Genomic DNA, 16,441 nt, shown 5'->3' with positions numbered 1-16,441 from the left:
ATTTAGATTGGGCATCAAGTAGAGAAAAGCCTGGTTCAACAAGGAGGCGTCACAAATAGATATGTTAGAGGAAGTGACAGCAATACTTCGAGCTGTGCCTCAAATCTGATATATTCAGTCATGGTTAAAATGAAAAACAGTCATTACTAAAATGTACACTAAACCACTTACACAAAATATGTCTTAACCTTTAATCAGACAGAGTGCTTTTTTTCTTTGAAAGCTAGTGTTTATGTAAAAAAAAAACAGAAAACAAAAAATAAAAAATGTAAGAGCCAGCTTTCTGGTAAATTTAAATTGTCTTCACTTACAAAAAGAAGAAGAAACTATTTTGTTGTAGCTTGTCATCAGGTGTTTAAATACTGAGTGATATATGTAATGTTTATTTTTATAAAATACAAATATGTTCAGGGAAAATACAAATACTACAAATAAATAAAAGTTGTTTTAAATTGGATAAATGTTAGTATGCTCATAAGTATCCAGATTTTTAAATTTTTTTTAAACTAAATACACTCCGTGCTTTGACTTTGTAACGCAATGTGACATGATGGTGTCCAACCTGTGGATCTGCTAAGATGTTAAGGAAGCTAAAGATGCTCAAATGGTCGTCAGCCGGTCTGCCTTGTTGGTTCTTGTGGTGCCAACAGGAGAGTACCTGTGAATTTGAGGCGAGGTGAGTCTGTGTAACAATCAGAGTGATGCCATGTCATTACAGCATCAGGATCTTTAGCAGTGTGAGCAGGTGTTGAGTCTTACTGAAAAATGAAATCTCCATAAAGCTCGTCAGCAGAGGGAGTCTTGAATTGCTCTAATATTTAGAGACCTGGAAAAACATCGGACTTAACAAATACTATATCAGACCAACTTCAGTAGAGGGCATGGGACCCCAAATCACCACTGACTGTGAAAAGCTTCATGCTGGAGCTCAAATATTTTTACTCTTTCTCGTCACTCCGTGACCTTGATTTCTAGATGAAATTCAAAATGTACCTTTCATCTGATGGGAGGATTTTGAACCACTGAGCATCAGGACTGGATACTTTTTGTTTTGTCTCATGTTTATGAAAAATACTAAAAGATGTGGCCTGTGTCCAGGAGATGTCCTTCCTTCTTTGAAAGCACTAATTTCAGCTGCAGTCATTACTGCTGAATCTCTCCTCTTGAATTGGTTTGTCGCAATGCTTCAGTTATTCAAGATAGATAATTGTTTTCTACCACACTTTCTCCTACAAAATTAAATGTTCCATTAGTATTCTTGGCTACAGCTGTTTGTGGATGGCCAACTTCTACATCAATTATCTTTTATGGCTTACACTCATGAGGATGCACATCATAAAATGAATCAAGATTTTTTTTTTTGTTAGTCTTACATAATAATGTAACTTTCCGAGAAGCTAATTTTCAGAATTTATTAGCAGTAAGGGCTAATAATCTAAATTATTAACGCTATATTACCCTGAGTAATTAATCTGTATATTAACTGAGCTTTATTGACAGGGTAAAAATAAATAAATTCTCAATCACTATCTAACTTATTGAAACAAATAGCAACAATTTGTTTCAATATTTCTGATCCTTTTGTGTATTACTGTAGTTTTGCAAGACATTATTACCAATTTTCCACTAATTATTATTATTTTTTTTTACAGAAAGAGTTATTTTGAGTTGTAAGAATTGTAGTATTTTTCATATCTGGGGACACATTTTTGAGTGAGATTGTACCTATTTGTTACATAGATGGGTCAAATTGCTTGCAAACAATTGTCGCAATTAATATCATCAATGTAGCCCTGAGTATCACTTGTATTTAAATGATTTCCTACACTCTCTCGCACAGTCTCAATGAAACGGTATTGGAAGTGTGGACTTTTGCAGAGCCGGTGACACAGGAGGACGTATTGATTTGGAGCAGTGTCTCTTCTTGGGCTCGGTGCGACGAGACAGTGGCCTCCTGACGGTGGGAGTCTGCAGTGGATCAATTGGGAACACTTGTGCCGCTTGTACCTGTTTGTAACTGATAAGACAACACTTCAGACAACTGGTAATGATTAGCTAAACATAAACATAGCCAATCAAAATACTAATTGGGAAAAGAAACACTAGGATGAACATGGAGAAAGCTGTATTTTAGATGAGCTGTATATAGATTTTTTATTTTTTTTTTGCTTTTCTGTTTTGCTTTTTCTTCTCATGACATAGTTAATAGCTTAGAAGTAAAGGCATTTTTTTAATATTAAGCTGCAATAAACCATATAAATGTTTTTTTTTTTAAATCAGTCAGAATCAGCCTGAAGGACGACTTATTGAGCCTCACCGTTTACATAAAACAAGAATCGGAAACTATTTCTCAGGATTTCGGATTTAATTAGAGTAAACACAAAGATTAAAAACATGGATGAAAATAAAATGAGACATAAATACTAATATAATGACGAATTGCATTTATTAAAAATTCAATCTAAACTCTTACTAAACGCATCAGCAAACATCTAACAAAAGCAATCAGCACTAAGGATTATGCAAACTAATGGTAAAAAAGTACATTTAAACTGGGAAAATATCACAATCTAAACTAATCTAATCACCTAACATTGTCCAAGAGTTTCTCAGTCTAAAGAAATTAGTGTTGATGGAAACAGCTGACCAAATCGGCTGGGATTTCACAGACTGGTTGTTAGTTCTGGCAGAGGTTGTTGAGTTTCTGGAGGTTCCTCAGTTTAGGTCGGGAACCAGGAAGAAAATTAAGGGAGACATATTCCTAAAAAGTTTGAGATTCCTGAAAAAGATTTCAACAATGTAGAAATAATGTATTGTGGCGTTTTTTCATCTAACGTTCTTGTATTTGTTTGTTTTCCTTTATGGAGAGAGAGAAAGAGAAAGAGAGAGTCTACAGCTACGCCGGCCTTCTTAATGATGACCTCATTAAATCTTAGCTGCATACTAGAAGACTCAGGGGAGAAGTACCTGCCAGGAAAAACAGACTATTAATTAAAAAATAAAGCAGAGAACAGTTAAGGATGCACCTGAATGGGTGAAATATAAAAGATATTAAAGGTAAGATGAAAATATGATGGCAACGATAAGATTTTCTTCCTCAGGCATGCGATCGGAACACCGACTGTTGTGACTGCTGGTTTATTCCTTTAAACAGGACAGATCAAAATGTCGCCCCTGGGAGTTACACCTTCCCTTCGCTGTGTTTGTTTTCAAAATTACAGTATGACTGAGACATCATCCCCACCCACGCCGTATCCTGTTCATCTGCCTGCTGCTTTGGCTAACGCTTAGTTTTTGTTGTGGCCATTCAAAAGGAATTAGCAATAACACTGTTCATGGTAAAAGACTTGTAACCGATACAGCAGCTAGTTGTTGTCTTGTTACAGTTTAATCTGGCCTGCAGGTATCCCACCAGTGCTGAGCAGGTAATGCGAGACTCAAAGATTCGCTGCATTAGTTCTGCTTAGCTAACCGTGAATGCTAATTGCAGGAAGAACAAAATGCTGCTTTTCCCTCCTTTTCCTCTCTCCACCCCACCTTTGCCCCACTGAGAACATCATCCAAATTGTGTTTTAACAAAAGTGCTTTCTCTGCATCTGATCACATTTGGCAATGTGCAATGTGGTACTTTTATAGTTGTTTGTGTTACACCCAGTCAGAAACATCTTAAATGTTTATCTGTACAAGACAAAAAGTTAACAAGTGTAAATAAGTAAGGTTTTCAAAAATTAGATGAAATAAGATTAAATTTGTCCAACAGTTTTCAGAAAACAGAATACAGTTTTTGTTTTCACAAATAAAGAGTGAACAAATCAAGTGTTATCCTCAAGGAGTGGTTGTCAATATAGAATATTCCAGTTGGCAATTAAACAAAATATGGCTTTCTTCAGGTTTGCAGAATTTGTGCCTTTTTGTGTTTTCACAAATAGATGACGTTTCATAAATAATAAGCAAATTAGGCAGTTTAGGTTTGATCACCGTACACACTTTGGTCAGAGATGATCATAAAAATATTTGAAACAGCCTTTAATGATGAAGATAGAAATCAGAAATTAAATTTAGCCTTGTTAGTGGCTAATGATTTGCCAACTGTTTTTGTTTTGCTTTTCTTCTTCTCTTTCCTTCATTGAGATCCAGATCTTATTTGCAAGAGGGACCTGGGCAGAAATATGCAACATATAACAACCTGGTTACACAAAGGTAAAACTGTCTGCATCCTGTCTTTCATAGTTTATTTTCCCTACAAAAATAATTTAAGTGAAATGCTGCATCTTCTATACTTATGTAACTGAGCATTGTCGACAAGGCAAAACTCAAAACTCCTTACTTATCTACTTCATCTTCTGCACTCACAGCTTATGCTTATTCCTCAAGACCAAGGGACATTCTGACAACTGGATGGAGCCCCATGTTATATCATGGCCAGCTCCACAAGATCTCTACATCCCAATAAATAACCACAGTCTTACATTTCACTAGATAGAAAATATTTACATAACTTCTCACAAATATTAACAACTGAGCACAAAATTATAATGTACCCTTACGAGAAAACAAGACAAAAAAAAAGAAAGAGTTTGAAGAACACAAGTTTAATCCACTCTCCACGCTGATACTGATACTAATCTGTGTGCAAGGTCAAAGACCCAGTTATTTGCCAGAGGCTACAGAGGCTCAGAGGTGCTGGTCAGTCTTAGCCCTCAAACCTGTGATCACACTCCGAGGCTCTGACCTGGGCAAATGAGAGGCCACAACCCTACCGGCAGTCACTATCTTCTATCAGTCTTCAACCCAGACAGCTGTAGTCTCTACCTGCAGGGCCTCATCAGGACACAGCTATCAAATAGCCACTGTACCGAGCACTCCTGCTTTTAGCTCGCAGTGGAGATTTATTGAAATTAGAAGATTCCTTTACAAAAGCTTGGGATCAGCTTTTCTTCAAGGATCCCTGCGCCGTCCCAAGGGGGACCACTCTTTGATCCTGACCTTCGAACCCTGGGGGTTAAGCCTTCCCTTTGCAAATTAGCTTGGCATGATGGGCCACTTCCTAATTGGTCAATTGCTCAGTGTCATTGTTGGTCCTACTAGTGTAACGTGGATGGGTTTTCCCTAACACCCCCTATTATCACCAAATCAGTCAGAGGATATTATACATGCTTTAGCTACAGGCATCCAGAAAAGACATACGCACTGTCTCAAAGTCCATTTGGTTTTAAGATGTGTAAAATAAAGTCTAACTTTTACAATGCATGTCTGTCTAGAATCCCATGTTTTGGACATTTCAATTTTTCTCCCTCTCTGTGATACGCTGACCATGCTATAGGCTATGAAAGCTCTTCAGCCATCAGAGGCAATAGAAAAGAAGAGGTTTCATGTCCCACCCTGCAGCATGTGGTTTGCAAGCTTGAGCCCCTCCCTGCTTCCATCTTTTTCTCAATCAGATTACTTTGTCTAATTGTGGTTGTTGTCACTGGACCCTGCAGGCCTCAAAGAACAGGTGGCTTAGAGCTGATATGCAGTTTCTGCATAGAAAAACAGAAAGTTCTGCTTGAAGAAGATTACTGTATTTACTAACTCGAGATTTCCTATTAGGGCCTTTTGGATTTATCTCCAAATTTATTTCCAGGTGGATTCCACCGTAATCTTTCTCTGTTACCTGTGCAAGGTTTGTTCCCTTGCAAGACCATGGGAATCTCTCTGGCAGAAAGTGTGCCTCGCCAGCCGCCGAGACGGATTGTTAAGGGGCACAGTATTAGTCAAGGAAGGGGATCCATGGCCTTGGGCATGCCTAATTCCTTTCTAATGTGACAACTGTTCTTTTGAAGAACTGTTTTCTCCCTGGCCAAATCTCTTTAAAAGCATCTTGGGGGTGCAAACAGGGCTTGGAGGGAGTGCGCTGTGGCAGGCCCCACCAGAGCCAATGGGGGGGCTCAGGTTACACCCTGCCTGCCGTGATGCATTGTTGGTGGGACTCCCAGGCTCCACTGCTCCCTCCTCCTCCTCTTCCTCTGCCTCCCCAATCACCACGTCCATCCTCCTCCTCCTCTCACTCGGCGGTGTCCCTTCGAAAGAGACTGCCGCAGAGCCTCGCAGAAACTCTGACACCAGTCCAGAGGATGCACTCTGCACATGAAACCTTACACGCAACTAATGGTTACAAATGTGTTTTCAAAGAAATCCCTGGTCTCTGGAATAAACTACACTCACACCCCCATAAATGTGCATATGCGTACACACTGGGGTGCCACAAACATGAACACAGCAGCATGGGAAGGCAGGGGCTATATGAAAGCAAGGGACTTGGAAAAGATTAGTTATGCTGAGGTTTACATTTTTATTTCAATGCAGTGAGGCCAAACCGGAATAAAACGTGAAGTATTTATTTTTACTACCATTTTACATACTTAACAAGTTGAGAAAAGTGATAACCAAGCATGCGCCGCTCAAGAAGCCATCTTTAGAAACTGCAGGTGCCTTGTGGCTTTGACTGACACTTCACACGGATTTCACTGACCTCTTGCTTTCTTCCTCTCATTCCGACAAAGACAATGTATTCCCTTCCAGCGGAGTGATCCCTAATTAGCTGTCAGGTGATAGCGTGCTGCTCTCATTGTGTTCCCCGCCGCTGCGCTCCAGGCAACGTGGTCAGAAGTCAGACTCGGACTGAAGTGACAGATCATCTCTCTATACACCAGACCCCCGCAGCCTGAAAAAGACCACTTGGTCCTTACAAAGAGATCCCCACTCTCTGCATTAAGAAAGCCTTAATATCAAATCTCATAACAAACAAAACCACTCGCCAAACAAAGAAAAAAAGAATCACTTCAGAATCTGTTTGTGTTCCTGCAAGTAAAAACAATAACCAGTGACTTTTTTTTTCTCTCTCGCTAAAAGAAATTTGCAACAAGATTCTCATAGGACGGTGGTTATAAGGAATGTAATCACAGCATAGACACAAAAATTCAAAACAATCGTTTTGTCAGTATGTTCCTTCAATTAATTTTATTCGACTTAATTAAACCAAATGTATCGTTTTTGATGCAAACATTTTAGACTCTTCCATTACTTCTCCTTAGAAACCTGATGTAATGAGTAAATGAGTTGCTAAACATATACAGATACAAAAGATTAAGAAAATGACAAGATGCGTGCAAAAAATAAAGGTATTACTTTGTGTGAAACCTCCACAAAATAGTTACATTTCTTTTAAATCAAAAATTTTGACAATTATTTGTACTCTTACTGTCAGTTTGCTCAATGTAGTCATTTAATTGGAGACGTGACGTTTTCCAACAAGGAGTAAACTCCACAAAAAAAAAACCTATTGGAGCACACAAGAGGATATTTCCATCATTAGTGCAGAAAATAACTGGATTTTCCAATAAAAGCCATATCTTCTTACTTTTCAGGATATCGCAGGTCATTTCTGATACAAAGATATGACTTCTTTCCTGTCTCTCTGTTAGGTCCACTGGAGGTCTGCTCTCAGACACTTCCAGTATAGACCCGGGCAGCAGGCAGGGACCTTGTTTGAAGGTCATGTCAGCACCGGGGTGTAAACGTTAGAGCTTTTTGTGGTCAGGGTAAATGTACAAGCCCGCCCTGCGGGAGCACTCCTTCCCTCTCTTTAATCGGCGTGTAACAGGCCCTTGTAGAGCCAAACTGTCTGCGACACATCAGCACTTAGAAATAAAACCCCCTTTGCCAGCCCTGCAAACGGCTGTGGTTTGAGTACGGCAGCTGGATCATTTCAGGGGGACAACACGGACAGGTCCGCTGACTGAGGAGAGACAGGAAAGAAAATATTCTGTTCTAAGGCTTCGGACTGGAATTGGACAGTTTGCATGTTGGAATATAATTTTTTTTTATTAGCAATATTTGTTGTTTTAGCCGTGATGAATATCCCTTATCAATATTATCAAAGTTTTTATCATATAACTAACCGTAACAAAGCTGATTTAGACATATTCGGCATGTTTATGTTTTTAACATTGGGGCTGATTAGAGCAGCAAAAATCTATGAAGACAAAAGTACATTGAGGAAAGATTTTACTGTTCCAAGATATTATGGTATGTTTAACAAAAAACAACTTATCACAGTAATGTATACGATTTTATTTACAATAGAACAGCAACACTTATCCATTCTCACTGTTGCTAAGACGTTCAAATACTCTTCCTTCTAGGACCCTCAATATTTCCACAAAAAATTTTATTTTCCCTTTTTTTAATCAGAAGAAACAGACAGAAATTGGCAGCAACGGGTGTAGGAGGGGCAGCACTATATTTCTCTATGCATCACACTGCTGACCAGTACGTTTTTTTTATTTATGGCATCTCTTTAACATGACTATAAATCACAGAGATCACATTTTTATCTTTACCTGTAACTGTGACTTCTTAAAAGCTTGATCTCAGTAGCAGAACCATATTTTTATACCATGTATATAATTCATGTTTCCAGATCATTGCTTAAAAATGCAACACTGCTATTTAGGTGTCACTTTAGAATCACAAGATTTACTTTTAATCATTTACATTTATTTTGCTGCTCAATAATGTGCAACGCATGTCCAGATAATATCCAAGCTGCTCCTTTAGCAGATTGCTCTTAATGCCCCCAACATTCAGCACCCCCTTTTCTGTGAACTCTGCAAACATAAAATCTGCATCGAGAGAAAAACCACAAAACACACAACAGCTTTTCTTGTTATCAGAGAAGCAGACCGTTTGAAGGAGCCAAGACAGCAAACTTAACAATTGTAATGCTCCAGCCGAGAAACCTAATTTACCAATTTGCAGGAAGACAAGATGGCAGGAAACAAGCCAATTTGCCACGTGTGCAGCGCACAGCGAACCGCAGGCTCGCTCCCTGGCCTCATGAGAGGTAATTATCCCTAAAAAAGAATGCCAAGCCGTATTAAGATGTGGCCGCATCAAAACGAGGGAGACAGCCTCATTACAAGTAATTATGAGGGAATTAGAAACATCATTTAACTAAACGAGCAAATAATGTCCAGGATATTGAAGAAGCTGCCTGCACTTCTGCCGACCACTGCAAGTCCCATTACAAAAATTGTAGGTCTTTAATAGAATAATGACATGCTTTATCTTCCCTGATTCCCTCTGAGGGGTTTAGAAGCAGAGGGGACGGACCGAGGGGGGTAGGGGGGGGTTGGTAAAACAACTGTTGCAGAGCTCTCAGTCTCGGTGGTCTCACGCTTGAGTGTGTAGTGCGAGGCCTTCAAGATAACCCCCACTACTCTCTGTCAGCCCCCCCCCATTATCCCTACAAATACAAAAATGGAGAGCAGAAAATTGTATGTCACAGCCATTATTGTGTCAAAGGTAATGCTAATGGACTTATCTCCAGAGTAATGGCTGCATTTTCTACACATACTGCAGTTTGTAATAGTCTGATGCATATTGTGCTGGAAGAGGAGCACTTCAAATAGACAGTTCAAGAAATGGTCTGTAATTTAACAATGAAGTGTGATTCAGTTTGCCAATGACGGTATGATCCATGTCTTTGGTTAAACATTGTTCTTGAGGATTTTAACTTGGAGACCTGAAGTTGTTTTTTTTTTTCCATTCAGTTTAAAAGAAGACCAATTTTATGTGACTGCTAGCTGCAAATGTGTCTACATCTGAGTTGTCTGTCACATTAGGAAGAGTTTAAGCAAGTTAGATTTTGCTCCAGAAACCAAATTGAAAAAGAAAATGGATAAATGGACAATGCTGTAAAAAAAAGCATTTTCCCTCTCACAGATTTATTTTGTTTTTTGTGTGTCATGAAACATATTTTAATGTCTGATAAGGACAACTTGACTAAATACAATAGGCAGCATTAAAATAATTATCTGATATATGCTGGGGGGGCGGGGGGGTATTTATGGTAAATATATTGTGAAAATAATCATCAACACGTCAGTTAGGTACAACCTGTCTGTGAATGTGAACTAGGCCAAAATTTGCACATTGACTTAAAGAAATTCGAAAACAAGAGAGAAACAAAGTCATCATCATGAGAATTTGGGACTTCAGAGAACCAGAGTAAAACCCATTATACACAAAGAGAGAAAACATTGAAAAGTGAGGAACCCTTTATCCATCCATCCTTTGTCTGGAGGGAACAATGGGAAATCTTCCCAGGTAAGTAAAACCTACCAAATTTTTAAAAGCACACATCTGGATGCCTCTCTTACTGTTTTGTCAACTAATAACTTGATCTGAGAGACTTTTGAAAAAATTCTGCAGACTGAAAAAACAAAAGTGGAACTTTTTTTGGTTCCCGTAAACCTGGTGTGAAGCTCAAACAGTGAAAACACTGAAAAAGGCACGCTGACAGCTAAACAAAGTGTTGGTATTACGACTGTCTGGGGTTACTTTGCTTAATTAACTGGACAGCTTCCTGGTATTGATGTAAGCAAAATTTCTACTCTAACTGGAAATCGTAACAGCGACTGTCCACCCATCAGTTCAGGACTTTAAGTTCAAGCAAACTGGGGTTTTGCAGCAGGACAGCGCTCCAAAGCAAACCAGAAAGTCCAACTGTTGCTGGCTCACAAATAAATTGTGTTGGAGAGGCCTAGTCAAAGTCTGGACAGAAATCTAATTGAGTGGCTGTGCATCCATGATGGTACAGCCCTCCATGTGGTTGAATTTAGCAAAATTCTTCCTCAGAGATGTAAAAGACTCATTGTCAGTCATTGCGAACTCTAATTGTTGGAACAACCATTTATTGTGTTCAGAGTGAAAATTAGTGATTTACAGGGGTCAGTAGTCTGGTTGACTCTTGATTCATAAATGTATCTTCTGAAAACGGCATTTTGTATTTACTATATGTTATCTCTGACAATAAAATGTTCATTTGTAATAACGTCAGGATGATAAAAAAAAAATATACAAAAGCTAACAAAATACGCAAGGGGCAAATACTTTTTCAATAGCACTGTGACTATTTCCCTTCCATTATTATTAATATTTTTCACGTTCTTAAATGGTTGCTAATAAATAAGTCTATATGTTTCATTTACCATCCTGCCTGCCAGGTAGCACAGTCCCTTTCTGTCAAGAGAAAAGGGGCTTTGTGTCGGGGAGGGGGTCGGTGGGCAAACACAATTTCCCTTCAGCTCCTTCATTTCCAGTTGATATAAAACAGAATCATAAAAAATCGCTCCTGCTTCGAGCTCTCCTTTTTAACCATTAACCCATAAATACAGTGGCTGGTTAAAGCCGGGCGGATGACAGGGCCTGCCTTCAAAAACCTCGTTATGCTCCTCTCAAATTCATTTAGGGAGCAAAACAGGTCTTGAGAGTTGCCTGGCTTAATGCATCGCGATCGCTTTTAAAACTCGTGCCCGCATCTATTTCTGGTGTTCTGTCCCTTTATTCTAATATTAAGACACGTCGTTCCCTTTCATTTATAAATCAAATGTCTGTAAACAAGTTGCGAGCGAGCTGAAAGGCCCTCAGTCCAGCAAATGATGAAAGGACGGGATTTGTACAAAAGAGGATCTTGAGGCGGGTTGGATAATATTGTTGCTAGTCTGTTTAAACTCAATAATCCTGATTAAGTTAGATTAGATCTTATCTGTGGATGTAAAGGGAGGTGATATCTGGAAGTTTTCCTATAATTCATAATGATCCTGTAAATATGTTTTTAAAAAAAATTAGCCTGGGAATCAATTTACTCGGTGCACTCTCCCCTCCCCTCCCCTCCGCATGGAGCCCACAGTTCCCATTACTCCTCTCATAAATTATCTCCCAGAGTGAATTACACTTGCTTTTCACCTTACCAGGACCGTTTGATGAATCCTAAGGCAAAACATATCATCTCAACAAATCTTCATCACTGTGCCAGTCTCCGTCTCTTTGCAGTTTAAGCCACTTCAAATCATTTTCATTGCCTTGCTATTAAAATTTGTAATTCACACCTGCCATTGCCGTGATACATAGTTACACAGAGCGCTCTTTCCTTGCTTCTGCGTGCGCGCTGCACGTCTCTTTCTCTCCCCCCCTCCCCTTCCCTTGTCTTGTAAATCAAACACCTGAGGGTGACAGGTCATGCAGATTTCCCACAAGTCAGTGGGGTGCAAACATCCATCCAAAAGCGTGGCGCATTGCCGTCACGCAAGATGACATAATGACCACTTGGAAACTAATAAACAGCTTCATTCAAGCAAAGCTATTGCTCCTTTTCGTAAGCGTTTCACATCGCTGCTGTCCACCCCCCCTCGCCCCACACACACACACCCTTCCCTTTTCCTATCTGTCACAAATTCATCCTCCTGTACCTCACCTCCTCCTTGCCATGTAGCCACAGTTACCCATAAATCACATCTGTTGTTTAACGTTATCCATTTTCCCTGAAACACAGGGCGGCTGTTGCAGAAATTGGGTCAGGCATAATCTGCGAGGCAGCAGAGCCCGGCTAGTCATGATTTCTGCCAGGTAATGTAGCCATTAGCACACACACAGAAAGAGAGAGAGAGAGAGAGAGGTTGGTGGGATGGAGAGCGAGCGAGGGAGCAGACGGGTGGACAGGTCGCTTCCCTTTGTGGCCCACAGGATGTGACACCCAAGAAAAAGCTGGCAAATGGCACGATTTTATCACCCTTCCATCAACCACCAGACACCCGAGAGCCTAAACATGGGTTTGGCAGAGGCTCGGTGTGTGTGATAAAGTCCGGGTGTGTGTTTCATGTTTGCATGAATCGAATTGTTATAAAATCTGAGATCCCTCTTTCCCCTCTTTTGTCTTTTGAGAAAGTTCTTGAAAATTCTAACAGGCCTCTAAAGGACGAGGACGCGCCGTCCAGGATGCAAAGCGCGGCCTGTCCTGTAATCCATTACACAAATGGAGAATACGAGATGCAGCTCAATGACAAGAGTCTTGAACTTTTACAACGTGCCTCCTTCTTAGGTTTCCCTCCCTATACAAGGCCTGGTGCTTCTAAGAGCCATTGGAGGAAAGACTTCAAATGAGAGAAGATCCCGCCCAGGGGCGTGATTGGCTAATAGTGAGCATCCCGATTCTAGCCTTAAAATGTGCTTTATCTCCCAGTATGCATGTTTTCATCTGTGACAGAGTTCCCTGGTCACTTGTAATCTATAGTAATATGAGACAAATAAAATAAAAAAAGGCTTAAAAAGTGAAAGTTGGTAATTTTGTGTCGCAATTTTGGTTTTGGGGTAGGAAGCAATATTATAACCCTTAGACAAATATATCTAATGTATTTCATCTTATTATGTATTCCTCATGAGGTGAAGCTCTCTGAATGATTTTCACTAGAAAATTGTCTTTGAATGCTGTTTTACTTAATTTACTTAACATGCTGTGGATTTCAGCCCTCATGTTTTCATTTTAAAATTATTTTTATGACATTTCACCAAATGATTGCTGATGCTCTAAAACTAACAATTATATACATGCCAGAGATTCTCACACAGAATCTTAATAATTTGCTATTTTTGGATCCAAGAAGACAGAAAATAAAGCACATTAAATATAGCAATAAGAACTAAATTAGAAATCCCTTCCCCCAAATAAAATTATTAACTTCCCCTTGTTTTTTTTTTTGTTTGTTTGTTTGTTTGTTTGTTTGTTTGGGGTTTTTTATGATGTACTTTGTGGTCACCAGAAAAGTTGATTTTGTTGCCTTCTAAATCTAAAAAAGCTCAAAAAGGAGTCAAATTAAAATTCCGTATAATAAAACCAAGCAATCCCATTTGTCACTGAAATAGAAAAATTTATTGAATGTGTTTATAACTGAAGGTCTAAATTACAATTAAAAAAACAATGATATATTTCCTCATATGGAAGAATTATGTCTTTTCTTGTCCTTAGGTGAATAAAATCATCAGTTATAAATAAAAGTGTAAAAGCAGCTTCTTCCAAATCCACTCATCCAGGTTTTGTTTTAAGTCCCAAAATCCAATATTGTAACAGTGAAAGATAATAAAAAATAAAAACGGTACAAATTTCTTGCTATCGTTATAAGCAATACACATGGTGTATTTTATATGTATGGGGGAAGCTTGGTTGCTTTCTCTTGTAAAGTACAGTTTTTTTTTTTTCCCAACAAATAAAGTGATACAATTAATATACATGGAGTTATGGAGACAAGTATATAAAGTTTGTATTGTTTGAAATGCGTCTCTGTTTGTTTTTTTTTTTTTTCTCGTGGACTGCAGTGGTAAACGTAGAGCACAGTCTATCAGTACTCTATCTTGTTATACAGGTTGTATAAAGGTAACGCTGGCAGGTTGCTCCCCGGGTAATACAGGGGCGTCGGGAAGGCGATGGACCGAGGGACGGGGACGCGCAGGAGGTTGTTATCTCTGAAAACCAGCGGCATCCCCACTAATGTCTGTGCGGAGGCGTGGGCCATGTTGGCCGCCTCCAGCTCGGCGGAGAGCTGCCGTTTCCACTTGTTCCTCCTGTTCTGAAACCACGTCTTGACCTGAGTCTCCGTCAGCTGCAGGCTGGACGCCAAGCAGGCCCGCTCCGAGCTGCTCAGGTAGCGCTTCATGTCGAAGGTAGACTCTAGCTGGTACACCTGGCTCCGGGAGAAAACGGTGCGCGTCTTCTTCTTGGACGAGTTGCCGTGTTTGTCCGCGCCGTCCGTCTGTCTCTCTTCCGACAGAGGAGACATCTGATGGCACGGTCTGTCCTGCTCCTTCTTGTAATCCTGCAGCAGAGGCTGGGACAGGTGCGGCCGCCGTGCGAGTCCGTCACTCCCGGAGAGAAGACCTTTAGCGGCACCTGATCGCGTCAAGAGAAGCGCATGATCAGAACCGTTCCTGAACCGGTTTAACAGCCCCTGAGAATGCGAATTACCTTTTTTTTTTTTTTTTTTAGACAGAGTCAGACTGAGCGAGTTTGACTTAAACCAAATGAGTGGCAAACATGGTGACTTTTCTGAATAAACACATCAATGTCGAGTGTGCTTAGTGCAGCTACAGTAAGCTATTAATTAAATTCCGCTATATTTAACGCTCAATTGACGGTGTGTATGCGTGTGTGTGCGTGTGTGTAGGGCCTGGTGCAGCCATTTTGGAAACATGCTTCATCAATTAGTGGGGCTCAATTAAATTTGAAATGAGAGGATTAGACATGGGGCTGTTTTGTGCGACCTTCCACTCTCGCCGCTGCCTCTGAGCTCGTGCGCACACACACACGAGTGGAAGTGAACGCGGCTGCACGCGAGTGTTACAGTGTCAGAATGTAAACTAATGGAGCATGGTTTGAACATAGCAGCTAGAATCAAGCCAACCAACACCAAATAATTTAATAGGGAATAATAATAATAATAATAATAATAATAATAATAATAATAATAATAATAATAATAATAATAATAATAATAAATTTCTGACCTAAGCAGGAGAAGTTGTGGGCTTGGTGCTGCGTGCATGGCTCGCTTTGAACCGTGTCGGAGCAGAAGCAGTCCGCTGAGTCCTCCCCTCCGCTGCACTCCTCCTCGGAGGACACCGACAGCGAGCGCCTCCTCGGCGGCGACGGCCCCTTGGACAGCTCCTTGGCTCCGGAGCGCGGCTCATCGGACGCCGTGCCCAAAATGGACTGGATGGTGAAGCTGGAGACGGGGCCCGACGAGCACTTGCTCCCGCTGTCGTCTGCGCTACTCATTCTCGCTTCATAACAGTAGCGAAGTATTGGCTGAATCGGTTAGTCCCGTTGGATTCCGTGATTGCTTTCTACACGACTGGTGCGTAAAAATTACCAAAGCTTCTTTTGTCCGCTTTCTTTTTTTCTTCTTCTTCTTCTTCTTCTTCTTCTTCTTTAAACCCCCCCAGCCGGTTTAATTGTAGCGTTTTAACACTGAAGGAGGTGGAGGTGTTTTTTCTAGAGCTCTGGGAACATGAGTGTATTCCCGGTCCTCCTCCTCACGCTCTGGATCCGAGGCAACAAAGTTGCGTTGCTTCATTTGCATGTAGGTAAGCTCCTACTGGGCCAATCGCAGCACCCAGTATGAGCCCGGAAATTTCAAACTCCTGTCAGGGTTTTGAGATGGGAAGTGGAGAGGGAGAGATCGCCCATATGCCCAAAATTACATATTTCAGAACTTACGTGAAACTGTAAAATGCAGTATTTATATGGTCAATTTTCTATGTATTTATTGCATGCAATGCGTAATATACAAAGTTATTTTTTATTAGAATAAATAGTAACATTAGGTAAATCAATTATTTTCCATATTTTTTTTTCTTTTAGAGTGGTTGTATGTTAACAAATACACGTTTTTAGTAAACATGTTTTTTTTTGTTTGTTTTTTTATCCTTATGCATGTCTCAAAACGATGACAGTCATGTTTTTTTTTTGGTTTTTTTTTTTGTATGCATGCCAAATTGGCTGCCCTGACAGTAACACGCACAAAACCTTTGGAACTAAGACAAAGACCCAACTAATTTTTTTCCC

At 40.1% G+C, this 16,441-nt stretch overlaps 1 protein-coding gene across 1 annotated transcript; it reads right to left on the bottom strand.

Moving 5' to 3' along the window:
- Window positions 1–14,190: 14,190 nt before the first annotated feature.
- On the bottom strand, window positions 14,191–16,150 carry hmx2 (H6 family homeobox 2). The gene is made up of 2 exons (XM_008429292.2): window positions 15,382–16,150; window positions 14,191–14,767 (listed from the first exon to the last, which is right to left on the bottom strand). The coding sequence occupies exons 1-2, from the start codon at window positions 15,650–15,652 to the stop codon at window positions 14,220–14,222; spliced, it is 819 nt and encodes a 272-aa protein (XP_008427514.1). The 5' UTR covers window positions 15,653–16,150; the 3' UTR covers window positions 14,191–14,219.
- Between the last annotated feature and the right edge of the window lie 291 nt (window positions 16,151–16,441).

The sequence above is a fragment of the Poecilia reticulata genome, linkage group LG15 (assembly GCF_000633615.1).
Source record: "Poecilia reticulata strain Guanapo linkage group LG15, Guppy_female_1.0+MT, whole genome shotgun sequence".
NCBI classification, from domain to species: domain Eukaryota; kingdom Metazoa; phylum Chordata; class Actinopteri; order Cyprinodontiformes; family Poeciliidae; genus Poecilia; species Poecilia reticulata.
Note: the sequence above shows the minus strand (reverse complement) of the source record. Positions and strands in the feature narration are given on the sequence as shown.

What these genes read in the sequence shown, in the direction of transcription:
- hmx2 (XM_008429292.2), bottom strand. Translation starts at nt 15,652, where the DNA reads ATGAGTAGCGCAGACGACAGCGGGAGCAAGTGCTCGTCGGGCCCCGTC. An exon ending in CCACAACTTCTCCTGCTTAG is followed by an intron (nt 14,768 to 15,381) that starts GTCAGAAATTTA and finishes TGACGCGATCAG; the next exon opens with GTGCCGCTAAAGGTCTTCTC.